The sequence below is a fragment of the Tigriopus californicus genome, chromosome 11, assembly GCF_007210705.1.
Source record: "Tigriopus californicus strain San Diego chromosome 11, Tcal_SD_v2.1, whole genome shotgun sequence".
NCBI lineage: Eukaryota > Metazoa > Arthropoda > Copepoda > Harpacticoida > Harpacticidae > Tigriopus > Tigriopus californicus.
The window spans coordinates 14,488,613-14,506,480 of NC_081450.1; the positions used below are offsets into that span (position 1 = coordinate 14,488,613).

A 17,868-nucleotide genomic window follows, 5' to 3' on the forward strand; every position below is an offset into this window, starting at 1 on the left:
AAGTCAATCAGGTATCATAATTCAGCACAGTGAACTCTTATGCCGTCCTAGCACGCAAAATCAATATAGACGAGATCCCCCTGCTCTCCCGCCCTCCGTACACACACAACATACTACATGAGTATATGCGCATTTCGAAAGGTGATTGAGAATGAGGGAAAGGCTCATACGCAACGTGTATTGTAAGCATGGCAGTGCTCCTACTGATCATCATAATCATCATCATGATACAATTAATATCGAATAAATTCAAGAGCTGGTACAATTAGGGTCGTTATCATCGCACTGACATTTCGATCCACCCCGCCCATCGGGCAAACAAATCTGGTTGTATTGACACGAATTTTCGGAGCACGGGTTGTTGTTCCCTGTAAGGCAAAATGGATCAAAAGGTGAACTAACGAGATCAAATTCTTTCTCCTTAGAAATGGGCTTGTTGATGAGAATCGGATGAGGAAAACGAACAAGTGGACACTTGAGGACGAAAGAGCCTTTTTTACATTTGATTAGCTGCTTGACAAAGCAGCAATAACGAACTTACTGTCATTCTTTTTGAAAAAGGTACTGTGATCCAATATCATGTCTAAATGGTTTAACCTCCAAAAATATTTACTGGTCACTTTTTAGAACGCTACAACGGAGGGAAAATTGACTTTTGAGGCAATATTTTCGAAAAATCAAATCCCAAATGCAGATATACTAGAGTGATTGAGAGTAACAATGGGAATTCTAGTTAAGCATAACCTGAATAGGAGAGGTCAGTGATAAGCTAGACTCCGTCAAAAAATGTCGTTTGCACGTGGAGCAGAAATTTTAGAAGGTTGAACAAATCGGTTTCTTTACCCAATGCCTCGGTTCAGCTCATTTGTAGGATCCCAACTGTTAAACTTCTGCAATTTCTGCTCCAAGTGAAAACAGCATATTTTGTAGTAATGGGATCAAATCAAATTTCAAATTCTAGGTTGCTAGAAAACGTGGAGAGTGAAAGCACCCGCCTATTCCATAGTAACACAAAAAGCTAAGTTTGAGCAAAAGGCAACCCTGATTTGACAGAGCATAGATTTCTAGACACTGGATGACGGACGACCGACCAATCGGCTGGTAAAACAGTACAATGGATGGTCTCCTGTGAATTGATTACAAACCGGTTTATTGTACTGTTTAGCCAACCGAGTGGTCGGTCGTCCGACATCCAGCGTCTAGAAATCTATGGACAGAGATAAAATCAGGGTTTTTGAGGTTAAGGTAACGGGTTTCGGACATATTACCAGTAATGTCATCATAGGCCATTGGAACTGTAAATTGGTAGCCCTAGTCGCAAACTCGCGTGATTATTACTTTGATCCCTATCAGTAATATTTTGTCGTGATTATTTTGAAGTTGTTGGAGGCTTGAATCTTGTTTTATTTGCAATGCTTCATTTTACATACTTTCATAGTTGAAGCCCTTTTTATTGGCAATTACTTTGTCTCAGCTGACTTACCTGTTGGACAAGTTTGAGGAACCACGACCAACCCAAAGGGTCTACCCATCATGCCCAAAACGTGCGGCAAAGACGGGATTCGCTCACCAGATTCCCGATGAGCTCCATGAATTTGAGGGCTAAAAAGCAAGACATGACTTGTAAATTGAGGTGACTTAAAATAGGTAAAACAAGTTTTTACTTCTTCCAATCCGTCCAATAAACGTAATCATTAGTTAATGCAAGTCCATAAGGAAAGCTATCCTTCAGCACAATCACAGGTCGACGATTGCTGCTTCCGTACATGTCCATACACTCTAAAAAAGGATCAGATCGATTAATAGATCCTATTTGTTCCAACGAGTGCACCACGAATCTCCAGTACCAATTTTGGGTGGGACCTCAGCCCGATCAAATCGTAAGGGACTGCCTCCATCCGTCCAACAGAGTTGATAACGCACAGAATCCACGGCTAAAGAGTTGGGCATTCCGATCATGTTATCCACCAACACGATCCGATCCGATCCATCGAGATTCGCGGACTCGATACGAGGCTTCCTCACATCCCAATCAGACCAAAACATTCGTCTTAAGATAAAGAATACAATATGAGAGCTCTCTCATTCCCCCAAAGTTCCTGGTGAAACAACTTTAGACTTGTTCGAGCTTTTGTAAACCTGCTGAAATCATTGGAGCCCAATTGAGAGAAGCATATTCAAGATGTGGCTGAGAAAATCGACTTTTACTGAGTTAGTATCGTGATACTGTCATTCAACAGTTCACCAAAAAACTATCAATGACCAATACAATCAAACCATGGACTATGAACTCCACACATAACGATTGGGAAATAAATATCCTCGTACGACAATACAACATTAGGGAGAAACTGCTAGAGCTAAACATAAACATTAAGGAGCAATAAACTGATTAGGTTTTAAAATAATTACGTCTTAACAAACAGCCGTGAATAACCTAACCTGAACCTTGAACCCCAGGTACCTTACTCTAACCACTAAAAATATTAATTTTGACGAGGGAAACTCTTTTGAAGTCTTCCAAACCAATTGCTTTCCTCGTCCCGTTCTTACACTTTTTTTGCCCGCTCTTCCCTTACCCCATGGGTGCAAAAAGAGTGATTCCTCTCGGGTTCCACATGTTATCTTCTACAATCACGGCCCGAGCCTTTGAATCCATGCGGGCAACCTCGATCGTCCGCTTGCCCGAATCCACCCAGTACACGTTTCGAGCATCCACGTCCAAAGCGATTCCTTCGGGGAATCCCATGGCAGCATTGAGGAATGGCTCTGTTTGGGAACCATCGTAATTGGAACTGAAAATTGCTCTTCCTGTTGTATCGGTCCAATAGATCTGTGAACAAAAATTATACGCTTTTCAAATCGAAGGGAATATCAGTTTTTTTTCCTCAAAGATTCTCGGGTTTGTATACCGATACAAGGGAATGAAATTCTCTGTAAGTCAAGGTGAGTCATAATTTATAAAATATTTGGTCGTGCAAACTGTTTGAATTAGCCGCTTTAGGGCACCCTTGAATGTAGGGCTGGTCTGGGATCGTTAACAAAAACCAACAAAAAAACATACAATTGTATGTAAAAATCATATATAACCTTGATTGATGTTGATTTATGGAAGTATCTATTCAAGATCAAACCACAGCAAGTAAGTAATTAGTTTATATACCTTTTTTCAGGTATATTCTTGAGCATATATTTCTCAGATTCTGGATTAACGAAAGCTTGTTTTCACCAGAAACTGCTGACCTATAAAAGGCGAAAATAAAGGGTAATTTGTCACATTGCTTTCTTCCATGTTTGACAGGAAAGCTGCACTTTCTTTAATCGAGTACCACTGTTTCATGAGTGGAGTAGGGCGAAAATAATGTAAAAGCATAAAGCCTACATTAACGTACCTACATACATGCAAAGCAATGCGCATGTTTGCAAGATTCATAGCTATATATACACCTTGGCTTTGATATGAAAGTTTGAGACCAAATTAATATTAGAAAGGCTATTTGCTAAAACTAGCCCACAATAATATTTATTCACGTGGCGGCTAGCAAATGATCCAAGTTTCGTTTGCAATATTCCAGGTCTGGGAAAACAGGTATCGGGTCAAGGAATTCCGGGGTTCCTCATTGAATCTGAGATTTCAGCAAAAGGGCAAGATTACATTTGTCGTCTTTGGACGTTTTTTTCAGCACATATGCTTTAATCTGTTGTGTAAGTACACGGCAGAGTGTTTTTGAACTTTCCGATGGTAATTGCAAATCTTACCCTCAAAAATTCACCAATTAATAGCTCACATACAAGGGTTAACATTTGCAAAACTAGAGCAAAAAAATTGAATTTGTTTTCATTTTTATAATTTGATCAGGTAACAGGGACCACATGAATGTAAATTGACACAGATATTTCAGCTGCCTAGTTTAATGTGGATTTCAAGCTGATTTTTTGATAAATTCATATAGCGTCATCTAGCTCGTCAAGGGTCTAGAGATCTCTATCAACCTTCATGTGGCCTCAATGCTCCTTATATTTCGAATATTTGATTATGATTTCCTTACGTTGAAGACAATTGTCCTGTTGATAAGTTACTTTGCATTCACAGAAAGGAGATCAAAGCAAGTAATTTTGATATGAGCTAAAATCTGACCAATAATCTATCTTGATGTTTTTCACTTTGGGAGGCGATGAAACTGAACAAATAATCAGAATTTGCCTTTAGTTGCCCCCCGACTTTTTTTGTCAAACTTTCTAGGCCACCACAAAGCTCAGGCTGTTCACTTGATGATCACTGCTGATGATTCAAATATAGAATACGATGCTTGTATTAGAATTTGAAATGCTGAACGGAGATCGGAATCGAAGCAGCTTCTATTCCAAATGAACAGAAAACAAGCCCCAATTTCAAAACCATTATCTTCCATAAGCTTACATCCTAAAGTTAGACCGACATTTGGACTCAAAACGAAAACTCAAGAACGCAATCCCAATTTCACCAAACAATTTTTAGTGCTTTGTAATTAGAATACAATGGTATTTATGATTTCTCTAGATTTTTGACTATGTGTAAAACGAGGTCTCGATTTGACAGTATGCAAGGAGGAACGGGATTCAGACCACTAAATGCCTGGAATCTGGGAATGACGTATCCCTGAGTACAACCATTACGAATCCAGACATACCTTTTCTTCTTGGCAATCCACTTGTAGTCCCGTGGCTGTTTGACTCGTCTTGAACATGATTGGCACTCCCGGATTAGTCAATTTGGCAGAAAACGGGATCTTCATCAAAGCCAGGCCTTGACTCGCAATCATATAGCCTTGATCCTGAGCCGGTATTGCCTGGCAAATGAATCCATCGCCCTCGTAGAACTCCCGACATTGACACTTGACCCCTCCGGATCGTTCATCTGGCACACACATGGCATTCACGTCACAAATCGATGGGTTCTCTTGACAAGATTGAGTGGATTTGCAAACGTATCCGTCTCCTTCGAAGCCCTTAGGGTAAACAAAAGAAAACACATCAAATCCCCGCTGATTGGCTCCAGGCTTTTTCATTACCCTGTTTTGATCGCATTTGCATCTGTAGCCTCCTTCGTCAAAATCAAAGAGACAATCGGCGTATTTGCCACAGTTATTAATGATATTGCATCCAATGACATCCTTCTTGCAGAAATAACCATCGCCTTTGAATCCCTTGTCGCACTCGCAGGAGTAGTCTCCATCCTGATTTCGAACGCATTGAGCCTGATATCCACAGTCCTTCTTAATATTGCAGTCGGCATCTAGCCATTGGAATAGATCAACGATTCTTATGAATTTTCACGTTCGACCCAAAACGCATCTAGGTACAAGGCCGACCTTTCGACTTACCTGGCCCAATCTGGCACGAGAACCCATTGCCAAAATAGAACTGATTACACACGCATTGGTATCGAGTCTCCCCTTCATTGTATTGGCAACTGGCATTGGCATCACATTCCTCGTTACTCGAGCACAAATCTGGGGCTAAAAGCGAGAAAACAATCGTCATGTTACGACCTAACGTAGAATAGGCATCGAAAATCTTGAGGGTTACTTCATACAACAAGAAAACAATATTAGCATTTTTTTTTAAATATTTATAAGCATGAACAGTTTATCATAATAGCCTAATGTTACCACGATGATGTAAAAGGGTCACTCTGCACATTTGTGGATGAGATCATTATTTTACAAACACCTCTTGGCAATCATTGCTTCAAAGGTTCGGAAATCAAAATGGATTTAAAAAATAGAAATTGCCAATTGCAAGATAAATGTGACAGTGGTAAAGAGGTGAGCAAAGCTCCCTTCCACCCAACTGACCCAGGTTAGATTCTCGGCCGTCGAAAGTAAATTGGGCAATCTAATGATTTGCGGATAGGATCCTTGTTTTCCTATTCTCAACTGCCTCATACGGACTTCCTTTTTATCGGTGTGCTCCGACATTGCTTGCCTTCTCTACAGGCAGTCAAGCGGTTTAAAAAGTAAGCCTCAAAGCGCATGAGCCGGTAGAAAATTAACATATTTCTAACCACTTAAAACCGCAAAACCGTTTCCTACTTGGTAGGTACGAACGTAGAATGACTTCACGCTTCGACATGAACAACTGAATTAGCCACGCATGCAAAGGTGATACCGCCGCTGCTGCCGTCTCCATCAGTGGGTGCGTGCTCAATTTTGAAACATGACTTATCCAATACATACCTTAGTTACCCCTCGATTTGATGTTGTTCCAGTTGAACTTTTTTAGCTCTAACATGACTTTTAAACTTTTAAAGCTTAAATAACTTTAACATAACTGTCAAATGCGACGGTGGTTTATTGGTGACCATAACTGCCATTCAAGTACTTGGAGCAATCTATGCTTTTGTAGAAAGGATCCTTGTTTTACAAACGCCTTTTGGCGATGATTGCTTCCCAATTTCCATAATCAAAAGAGACTTTTCAATCAGAATATATTTTGCCTTAAGAAAACAAATGCGACAGTGGTATAGTTGAGAGCATAGCTGCCTTCCAAGCAGTTGCCTTGGGTTTGATTCCGGGCCGTTGCTATATGGTGTTCAAAAAGCCCCATCAAGTTTCCAGGGAAATTCCTAAACACATCTTGTTACATTTCTGCTTCGCAAAATAATAGGGAACAACTTTCATTTTATTAATTTATGATATTCTAGCCCCGCATAAAACACTTTCATGCCTAAAAACATTATAAAAATTAACATTTTCAGAAACCTAAACGATGAAAATTGGGAGCTAATTAAGTAGCACTTGATTACAAATTATGATATGTTTTATCTCCTAAATCGTTCATTTTATTCCAAGTAAGCACTTCATACTACCACAAGATCTTGCTGAATAGATGAACTTGGCCAAATTTGAGCCCAAACCTACGCTTTTTCTCTGGAAACTCGATAGGGCTTTTTGATCACTGAGTGGGGTAAGCATGATTTTGAAAAAATGAGGTTGACTTACAGTTTTCTTCGAATCCTACTTCTTTGGGAACGTTTTCTGTGGATTTTTCCAAACATCTGTCCCCGTCATATGTATAGCCAGGTGGACAAGCACAGGATCCTCTGTAACAATTTGGCACCACTTCTTGTGGACTCTGGGCTTGACCTCTGTCGAGCTGATTCTGGGACGGATTTAGAGATGAGTTTCGTTCCTTTGAAACACCACTTGGATTATTTTGTGAGGTAGCCGACGGTTCTGGATAACAGGAGAAGCCATCTCCTCGATAACCTTGCTGGCATTCGCAAGAAAACCTGCCAGAGTAGTCTCCCAAACAATCGGCATATGGGGAGCAATTGTCCAGGGTCAAGCAAGTTTCTGAAAAGCAACAAATGTCCTTGGGAGAGTGGTAATTGACAAAGGTTTGAGCCACTTACCTTCTTTCAGGTAACAAGATAATCCATCACCTTCGAACCCACTTTTACATTTGCATTGAAACGTTCCATGTTGACCATCGAATGCACACATGGCGTCAGCGTGACAATTTTGAGCTTGTCTACAATCCACCTCTAAAAAATGTGTTCAAAATTTGTACTGTTATAGGCAGCAAATCGGCACGAGCAGTAAATACAGAAGTGACAAGCAACAAATGTAAAAGATATAGTGATGTAAATTACATCTTTTTTACCCAATACAGTCGAACTTCGATTTAATGGTAAATTTTGATTTAACGATATTTTTGTCGCTTACAAAACACTGTACAGTCGAACTTCGATTTAACGATGGATTTAGTTGCTTATAAAGCATATTTCACGTTTTATGCATATTTGTGTTATGGATACCATGTTTTTGCAAGTAACGGACAAAGCCTAGCCGAGTGTTTGAAAATCACGATTGGAACTTCTAAATAAGAAAGTACACCTAAAATCTACAAGCTTACAAAACATGGATAATTGAGACATAGTATTGTGGCTTTAAACCTAATGACATCATTTCGTCGTCTTTTCACATATTTTAGATTAACCATTCCGGGAACATTCACTTCTTTCTTGCGCTGCTCTGCTTAAACAAGCAATATTTTTTTTTATTTTTTTTTTGCAAAGAGCAAGCGCGATTAAGGGTCGACAAATGTCGTTTCTTTAAATTGAATTTCGTCAAGAACAGGCGAGACAGGCTCAAAAAGGCACATCTTGAGTTATTCCCATTCGTCACTAAGAGATTATTATTGCAATTCATCAATGAATTAATGTGCAGGGTGTTTGAAATGAAGAGGAACGCCTAAAAATGGTTATAACTCTAGCATTTATGGACTAACAAAAAAGTGTTCAAGGAGAGAAAGATGTAAAAAGTGTCATTTTGTAAGTGGTTTTATTCACAAGAACCTCCTTTAGCTTTAGTTACAACCTTTCGCCGCTTAGTGACGGAGCACATGAGTCACGAATGACTTTTGGATCGAGATTGTCACAAGTAGAGGTCAAACTTTTCTTGAATCTGTTGATATTTGGGTGGGTTTTTGGTGCCAACCTCTCTCTAGAATGGGCTGTATAACGAAGTCCACGGGATTCACATCTGGGGAGGAAGGGGACCACATATCTAAAGGTCGTCCAAGTTCCTCCAGGATTGAACCTTTGGTGGTTGTATGTGAAGGTGCTCCATCCTGTTGGAAGATATAGGATGGCTCCCACGTATACTGGTCCATCCATGGCTTTGCATTGAACTTCAATACGTCCAATTTAATGTCCTGGATTACTGTTACGCCCTCTCGGATGAAAATGAGGGGGTCTTCTTCCATCAGGATGTCATTCCCGCCCAAAACATAACCTCAGCTGGTTTTTGTCGTCTAAAGTTTGTTCGCTCATTAACAGGTACATCTTTAATGTTTTGAGCTAAAATGCAATCATTTTGGCTGTTGTAGGCAACTTTACCGACGAAAATCATCTCGTCCGTCCAAATGACAATGGGACGCGTGACAGAGAAGAGGGCACTGAGAATTTTTCTGGATCGTTCAAGCCTCTCGTTCTTGGATGTGGCACTGATAAGCTGTCTTTTCTGGAGGTGGTAGAAACCATCGTACGGTTATCCTGAACGATTTTTGCCCTGGTGGCTTTGATAAGCCTCGGTGACCATATTGACTATGGTTGTCCGGTTTTAGATCTATTTTCGAGGTCATTCGTCTCCTCAGATCTTTTAATCGTACGATGAACAAGGTTGGTCATTGACTATTCCCGGAAATCCCTCCCACCCGGAAATTCCGGAAATCCCCTCTCGGGAATATCGAGGCCAATTTTTCGGATATCCGGGATTTCCAAATTTTTTGAGAAATTTCTGTTTTGAGCAAATGCTTTAGAATCAGATATCTTGTGCAATATTTATCACAGTAGAACTTCTTTACTTTTGCGTTCATTTCAGACCTCTTTAACATACTCCTTGCCTAAAAACTAGATCAGACGCGTGTTTGTTAAAGCCCGTACCCGCTCGTACCTCTGAGTTAGGGACTTGGACGTTAACTGGTATGAAAAACCACATGCCAAAGTGGTGCACGGATGCTGATTCTGGATAACGGCCAAGTCTCAAGCTCAGTTGTACAAGCCTGAAAAACCAGGCCTTTGGACGGCATGACAGACCTGAAGGAGAAAGTTACCAACCAATGATATATCAATCTATCCCTTCCTTCTCTCAAGAGAGGGTATGAAAAAGGAGTGGCAAAGAAAAATCCGTGGTTTTTACGGTCCAAGACAGAAAAAGTTAAGATGTTTGTAATAGATAGGTAAGTAATGAACTGATGTCAAGATTTCAGCAACAAAATCATTGGACAATTTCGAACAAAAAGATTCATTAGAGAACAGGTTTTCTCGGGAAATCCCGGAAGACCCGCCTGGAAATCCCCCGGGACGGGATTTCAGTTACACTGGTGGAATTTGCCCAACCCTAACGATTAGCCGTGGTTGAATTGACCCTCATGCTTTGGAGCTCTCGGGCTATCTGGCGAATATTCAGTCCAGTTGATAAAGCCGAATAAATGCTGACCGGGTCGACATTTCTTTTCCGGGCTGATTACACATTGGTCTGGCAAAAATATGGTCGTTTTGACACATCAAGCCAAGTGGTCGGGGAGTCACAAGAACATAACTTTGAATTAGTGCGAAGTTCAAATCATGAGATACGAAGGAATCTAATAGGTGTTCTGGTTGATTTGAAACACACTTTAGACATACACATCCAAACCAGCAATTATATCTCTATTGTCACTATATTGAGTTTTCTTCCAAGGTTATGCTCAATTTAAAACTTTTTCCCCTCTCATTGATTGACACAATGGACTCGGCACCGAGTCGGTAGTTTTTTGGTGACCCACTTTTATGGCATGGTTAACGAGCTTTATTGCGCATTTCAGCAATTATTTGATCTCGGGGACTCCATTCGCCCTTGTTTTGGTGTGTTTGTTTTGCGATGAATTAACATCAGGTTCGTCACAAAGTTTTAATTTGCGGTGGTGTGGGTGCAAATAGTCTATGCAAAGTCGATAAGATTGAGGAAATGAACAACACATCCAGAACAACTAAAAAAATGAAATGTGCATTCCATAAGGCTCATATCATTTGCGACAATGAAATGTCTACAGGTGTCAAGTCCAATTTTGTCCAGTTGAGAGACATACCGTTTCAAGTTTTTGATGGAGGCATCAAACTCTCTCGTTGCCCCGTTACTCTCGTTGTCTCTCACTGCAATTGACACTAAACCCTGGGTTGGGACAAAACTCATGGATGCTTTAGGTTGTTGAGCTACATCTTGAATATGCTTCACCCATTTGGTCTCCAATGAGTTCAGCAGGTTTGCAAAAGTTCGAACAAGTCCAGAGATGTTTCACCAGGAACATCACAGGAATGAGAGAGCTCTCGCTTGGGAGAGGCTAAAAAAGTTGGGACTGTACAGCGTTCAGAGAAGGTACGAAAGGTATCTTGTACTGTACGTCTTCAAAAGCATCCATGAGTTTTGTCCCAACCCAGGATTTAGGGTAGAGGCCTAAGTAGAGGCTTACTGTGCGTTTTGAGAGCACCTTCAAGCCCTGGCTAGTTCGAACAATGAAGTCCACCTCTCTTCTTTCTCGGGCTCCTTCATTGTTTAATTTGCTTCCCTCTAATATTCGTAAGGAATACGTAGGCCTTGTCGATCCGGTAGCATCTTTCAAGTCAGACTTTGACAAATTTTTAGATAGCATTCCACATCCACTCTACATTCAAGGACTAGCTCGGTCTGCCAACTCAAATTCGTTGGTAGACCAATTACACATATAAAGATTGAAAGGTTATAAATGGACGAAATGTAACCTTTCATTTCAGAGTCAAGTCCAGCAACGCACTTGAGTCAGGTCAAGCAAAAGACTCGCCTTGCAAAATTCAATGAAAAAAGCATTTAATGTTTTCATGAGTTGAGTCCTTTCTAAAAGACAAAATCGAGTGAAAACCCGAACAAAGAAAAAGAAAGGCAATCATAGGATGAAGGCTAATTACCATCGTCGGAGTATACGTACTTTACTTATTGTAGATTCGTTTAAGCTTTGATTTCCTCAATCAAATTAAATATTTGGCAAAATCATACAATTTTTTTAAAACTGTGAAAGCTTCAAGCCACAGAATAAACTTTCTTTAGAACAGAATATCGCAGGATTGACCACAAGTTAGAGGCATCATACACTGTGGTATTCGAATAAAAATGTCATTTAAGGGGGAAAATTGACCCCAAATACCTCCACTCCAATTGAATATACACCCACCACAGTTGCAATTATGCACTTTCTAGCCCAAAAACACAATCATGCTTGTCTCCCTACTTGCTGCAATAATTTTTTTCCAAGCCCTTGAATGTTGCATCATCTTATCCCCTAAAAGTCTCACCAGTGGGTTCCAATTGCTCACATTCTTGTCCGTTGCCTTTGAAGCCTGGTAAACATTGGCATTCAGGTTCATCTCGTCCATTGAAGAGATAAAAGCAATCGGCATATCGATTGCATTGAATGGTTCCACATTCGAACCCTTGTCCCGGTGCTATAATAAAAGGACAATGGTGCAGGATGTAAAGAATCAAATTGACCTGAAGATCATCTTACCCAAAGAAATAGTGGGATCCCTGGGTAGAACGTTAGTTTCAGTTGACGCAATTTTACTTCCAACGATCCGAATAGTCTCATCCTTGATGACCACAGCTTCTGATGGAATTTGGAACTGAGCTATTCCTTTGTATTGCTCCACTAGATTATTCACAGCTAGGACCGATCGGACTGTGATTGTTGCAGATTCCTGTTGAGCCAAATTCATCTTGCAGGTGAAAGAAATCATTCCGGGCCCTTTTAATTTTGACATTGGCGTCTCGTCTTCGCCATTACCAGGATCTTTAGCTTCATTTTCAACCCCGCTGTCTTTACTTTGAGTGGTTTCAGAGACACCAGCACCGACATCTGACGGAGTTTCAGTCACTTGCTGGGATTCAGGGGTAACCGGGGGTGGTCGAACAGTGTTGTATGACTCGAAATTGCTGTAATCATACTCGGGCAATGGTTCGCTCTCCAATGGAAATCCATATTCGGGAAATTTGATGCCATTCTGTTCCATGTATTCCATTTCAGTTTCCATATCATAATCCACATCTTCTGAGTACATCGTGTCTGATTTGGGAAGATCCTGAATTTCGAGAAAATCTTCCTCCCCTTGACGTTTCACCCGTGATGCACTCAGATAAGACGGATCTATGTGGCAATCATCTAGATAATCTCCCATGGGTCCACTATATTTGACTTGAGGTTTCACACTCAGAACGGTTATGGGCTGGTCTTGCGAATCCTTAAAGTAAGATACTGGTAACTCTCTCCTCCAAACCGTCATGAACATTTGTATGAAACTAACCTTCAAAGGCCATTTTACTTCCACTTCAAGACCACCCACGGTATGTGGTCCAAGATTTGAAACTTGGTAGAAGTGATTCACTTCGATGTTGCGGGGATCATTCTCATCTGGATTCGCGTTGTCGAAAAGCAACTCCTCAGGTTGAGCAAATCCGCTAATCCTAATCTCCGAAGGGACGATTTTGCAGACCTCACCATCGCCCGTGAAGCCTGAGATGCATTGGCAAGATGGTTGGCCGTATCGATCAACGACACACTCGGAGTTATCATTGCAGTCCAACTGGTTGCACGAGACATCCTCTATTGGAACATATGATCTATGCAATATCTGGACCTTCAATGGATATCAATGAGACCTACCAACACAATTGACGCCATTGCCAATGTATCCAGCCCTGCAAGCGCATTGAAAGCTGCCTTGCTGGTTGTAACAATCGGCATCGGGTGAACAGTTATTGGACCCCGCTGCACATTCGTCCACATCACGACAACCTTTGTTTCCATCGCCGTAATCGTACTCTTGAAAGCCTGCGTTGCATACGCAACGAGCCTCACCCTCGCTAGAGGTGCAATAGCTGTCCACTCCACAGGAGATCCCGCGACAAGGATCCTCATCGCTTCCTAACGGCACCATTTGACTGGTCATAGCATATCGTACAACCTAGAAGAAAAAAGCTTGAATTTCGTCCATCATTTGTTTTTACATGTAAACAAGTACTTGGCTTACCTCCTCAGCACCATCATACACGATGTAGTTCCTGGAAGACTTGAACCTGCTGGTACGAGTTTGGGGGTCATTGGGTTCGGCTTTGCAACCGTCATAATCGATCCGATGCTGGACTTCAAAGTTGACTAAGTTGCCGGTATCACCAATTTTAAATGATCTTTGAGCATTAGCAATAATAACACCGGGCTGAATCTTGGAGAATTCCTCCGAATAGTCTTCTAATTGAATTTCGGCTGTTGGGGGATTGATAGGCGGTAAGGTCCCATCCACAGAACCCTCCACTTTTAAATAATCAAAGGCGTCCAAGCCAAGAAATCTTAGATTTATGGTTACGCTATGCCTCGTATCTGGAAATGTGACTGTGCCGGTGTAGTTGAAGATCCCACCAGTAATGTCGAAACCATTTTGGGCCCCTTGCATGGGCTGAGCGAATAGCCAGCCAATGGGTCCACCCATGATTGTCAATCCCCTCATTTCTGGCCCAATTCGGCTAGGAACTCTGGATATAGCCGTATAGGTCCGTCCATCATCTGTTACCACATAACAGTGGAGATCCTCATCCTGGAACGTGATTGAGTTCACATTTCCCGACATACGCCCGTTCACTCTTTGGGCTAATCCTTTAGGGAGACATGTGCGTCCGTTTCCAAACCAATTTTCCCCACACTGGCAACAAAAACCACGAGTGTGGTCAATGCAAGATCCTTGGGAGTGGCACATCGTTGATCCCATGGAACATGATTGAGCCGTCTCTGGATTGAACTCTGTAAAAAGACTGAGTTAATAGTTTGAATTTCCCTCGCCATAAAGCGTCTGATAACAGCTCACGATTGTTCGTTGTCATTGGTGGCTCTTTGATTGGCTCAGATTCATCTAATGGGCCTACTTTGTATAACCAGACACCGGCTTCATTTGCATTAGACCATCTGAAACGAACGATTCAGATTATGTATTCAAATTTCCAATTGGCTGCCTCCATCCAATAGCAGCTTTTACAGAATAGGATTGGAATTGTATAAATTTCGCTTTTCGAACTAGAATGCATACTTGTCCAAGTGGCGAATTTGATCCGTGCCTGATGCCCGGAGAAGGTGATGTCGACCCTCGCCCGATATGATGCCGGCTTGTCCACGGGCATCCGGCATGTTCTTATTCTTGCCTTCCGCTTTGATCCATTGAATCCCACCCTCGGGATAGAGCATCAGCACATAGGTATCCATCTCATTGGAAGCCACCACGATTTGGAACGTGTTCTTCTGAAATGAGCGTTGCCATATTTTTCGTCAGTGCCTGTTCATTGTCGCCATGGCATTTTTGTCCAATCATGCCTGGCCACAAAAACAGGAACGAAGTGCTGGCTGGCTGGCTAAGAGGTGAGGCAGGGAATTATTTCCTTTTAACACCGAGCATAAAAACGAGCGAGGGAAACTGTCCAATAAATGGCATTATTGACCCTCAACACAAGGAATTACTCATTACAATATGGAATGGGCCATATCCAGTCAAAATGGGTCATTTCCACCGGCCACGCTACCTTTCGTTTATCCATAACTCGGGGAAAGTAGTAGTAAATCAAAGTATGGGCTAATTAAATCGAAATATTGGTCGTAATGCAGCTTTACGGCTCGTAACCCAGAAAACCGTCCTTCATTTCATCATGAAATGGCCGTTAAGGCTCGATTATTGGATATGAAATGGCCCTAACCAAATGAATTCGCAGGAGTAACGGTCAATTCCGAGGAATTGTGACGCATTGGAATCGATAAACGACACACACTGTCCAAAAAAATTGCCAAACCTTCAACTCATGATTAACAACCATGATATCACGTGTATACCTTCCAACTTGCTCTCTCGTAATAACCAACTCGATCCCACGTGGCAATGATGAGCTCTTCGGGTTGGAACGAAGCTTGGAATTGGGACTCAATACGGGATTGGGCACGACCCAGTAAAGTAGAATCGCTGGTGATTCGGAACCAGACTGAGCCAGATTCACGGCAATCCACATCCGAATACAGACCCGCAATCAACGGGTAGTCCAGTGGGAATTGTACATTGAAGTAACTCGGAATTTCGGCCAGGAAGGACAAAAGTCCATTTTCGTTCACCTGGAAGGAATGGGGAACAAGTAACATCCTGTGGTTTTTGTTTTTCGCATAATCTTGTATCTCATGTCTAGTATCGATTGAGGAATCATGAAAACTAGGATGAAATCTTAGAATTTGGAAAAAGTGGGCAAATTTGCACAAAGCTACGATACAACCGCGATTATGCTCCTCCCCCGTGGATTGAACTGTTAAAGAGCTATTTTAATCTAACGACTGCTCCAACATGGATTCGTTTAAGATAAGTCAAAATTCCCTTGTGTCTTCTGAAGATCCAAAGATACCAATTCTAGCTGCTACATTCACTCGACAACTTCTATAACAATTGTCATATCTAAACAGAAAACCTTTACGATATCAATTACTTTTGTCAGCCATTGTGGTACAATTACTTACTTAACTAAGTAGTATGACATCAATGAAACCGTATACACCTAATCACTTTAATTGCCTATGAGGAATCTAATCAGGGTAAAATACGAAATGCATGAAACTCTACCTAGATTCAGATCATACACGTGGCTATTTTTGATGCACACACGAAACGATGTAAATTGAGTTTGAACCTATTTTCCTACCTGAAAGTGTGTCTCAATTAATTGCCTTATTTGGTATATAATCCAATGGAACAGAATTTTTTCATTGGGCTCATTTTGATTGGACGCAATAATAGATTTGGCTCTTTATAGATAGAGGTACTATCATTTTGAATAGCTTACGAAAACAGTTCGATAACGACGGTTGAAGAACTTGGCCTCGACCCCGAGGTCAATTTCTTGGCTGCTCGAATCTTCTGCATTGGAATTCAATTGATTGTCTCCAGCTGGAGCTCCATAGGGGAAGATATCAGAGTTACTGATCCCTCGGGTGAACCCGAATAAGAACAACCCGACCAATAGTGATTTTAGGACCATCTTCACTAATCTCTTAACACATGATATGCTAATGAAATAGATGGGAAATCGCTGTATTTTTTTTCTTGTACTCGTACACTGCTCACTATAAGAGTCACTGTTTGGGGCTCTCCCAAGGGAACTGAGATCAGATGAGATGATGAGCGCTCAGTGTGAGCTCGAGAAATAAGAAAGACCGCGAGGATTCTCTTGCATAAACAACGCTAAGTGCTTTTTCAATGTGAACAAACTACTTTTTTCTTTTGTAAGAGAGTCTGTCTGTTCATCGAGATTTATCAAGGAGATGCTAAACCGGGCAGTATGGACGACTCTCGACCTGGAGCAATTGCTCGATCGTGTGTTTCAATACATGGTGGCAGATTTCAATCAAGGGGCAAAAGACAGCCATAACCTTGAAAAAACGTTGGGCCTAAGGTGAGTCTATCAATATTTCCAAAAACTGCATGTGCCTTTCTGGGCGTCCCCAAACTTTTTGCCTTAGAATTTTGATAAAATAGACATCAAGGGTTCCTCTGTTTCTTAGTTGTCTACTTTTGCATCGGCCTTGTTATTGGATCACAGCACTGATGTCCCTTAGCATTCTTGGAGTCAAGTTGTTCGGATATACCAATAACTCTCCCCAAACAATGTCTTCTTTAGTTTGCTTTTTAGTTCTGAAGTATCAGCTGAAAGCAATCCATTATCCATGTAAGCGAGTTTCAAGGATGGACCGCATACTTTTGATTATATCTAAATTTAGAGCATTGCCTTGCCATTCTCCTCTAGGGGATATCCTGAAACAAAGTGTTTGTGACATCATGATTGAGGTTCTTAAAGAAGAAATCAGAAGCATTAAGTTGATGCTTATTTTATTTACGGTCCAATTTTAAAAATAGCCGTGCATGAAACACTTTGGGGACCAAATAAACAACTTCTGACCAAAATTTCAAAAAGTTTGCCTTTGACTTTATGCCGCACAAAAGTGATGAAACTGATCAAAAAAAAGAAGCACAGCTGAAAAACGCTCATGCTTTTAACAGCCAGAGGTTTTGTCTTGTCTTGTACTTTGAGTTACATGTGTTTTACTAATCAAAGTGATCCGTTCGTGCATTCAAAACCAAATGCGATGCTTTTTTTGCATTCATTTTGAGTCCATTAATGTTTCGATCGCTCCAGACTAAAGACATCCCGTCTTGTCCAGAATCGAGAAATTGCATTCGCCCACACCTCGGTGAGTTTTCTCTCCAAACAGAATGAATTGTCAAGCCTGGGATGCGAAATA

General features: G+C 41.2%; 1 protein-coding gene across 1 annotated transcript; it reads right to left on the minus strand.

Moving 5' to 3' along the window:
• Positions 1-159: 159 nt before the first annotated feature.
• On the minus strand, positions 160-16,985 carry LOC131890453 (nidogen-like). The gene is made up of 19 exons (XM_059239793.1): positions 16,413-16,985; positions 15,424-15,696; positions 14,633-14,841; positions 14,414-14,511; positions 13,586-14,349; positions 13,219-13,519; positions 12,860-13,158; positions 12,067-12,796; positions 11,855-12,004; positions 7,397-7,528; positions 6,984-7,337; positions 5,364-5,498; positions 5,052-5,275; positions 4,671-4,988; positions 2,580-2,833; positions 1,848-2,050; positions 1,665-1,779; positions 1,484-1,602; positions 160-368 (listed from the first exon to the last, which is right to left on the minus strand). The coding sequence occupies exons 1-19, from the start codon at positions 16,605-16,607 to the stop codon at positions 250-252; spliced, it is 4,992 nt and encodes a 1,663-aa protein (XP_059095776.1). The 5' UTR covers positions 16,608-16,985; the 3' UTR covers positions 160-249.
• Between the last annotated feature and the right edge of the window lie 883 nt (positions 16,986-17,868).

Bases quoted from the DNA above. Each gene is read 5' to 3' on its own strand.
- LOC131890453 (XM_059239793.1), bottom strand. From the start codon at position 16,607: ATGGTCCTAAAATCACTATTGGTCGGGTTGTTCTTATTCGGGTTCACC. The intron at 13,159-13,218 runs GTAGGTCTCATT...ATGTTCCAATAG, and splicing joins CAATGGCGTCAATTGTGTTG to AGGATGTCTCGTGCAACCAG. The intron at 4,989-5,051 runs GTAATGAAAAAG...GTTTACCCTAAG, and splicing joins GCAAATGCGATCAAAACAGG to GGCTTCGAAGGAGACGGATA.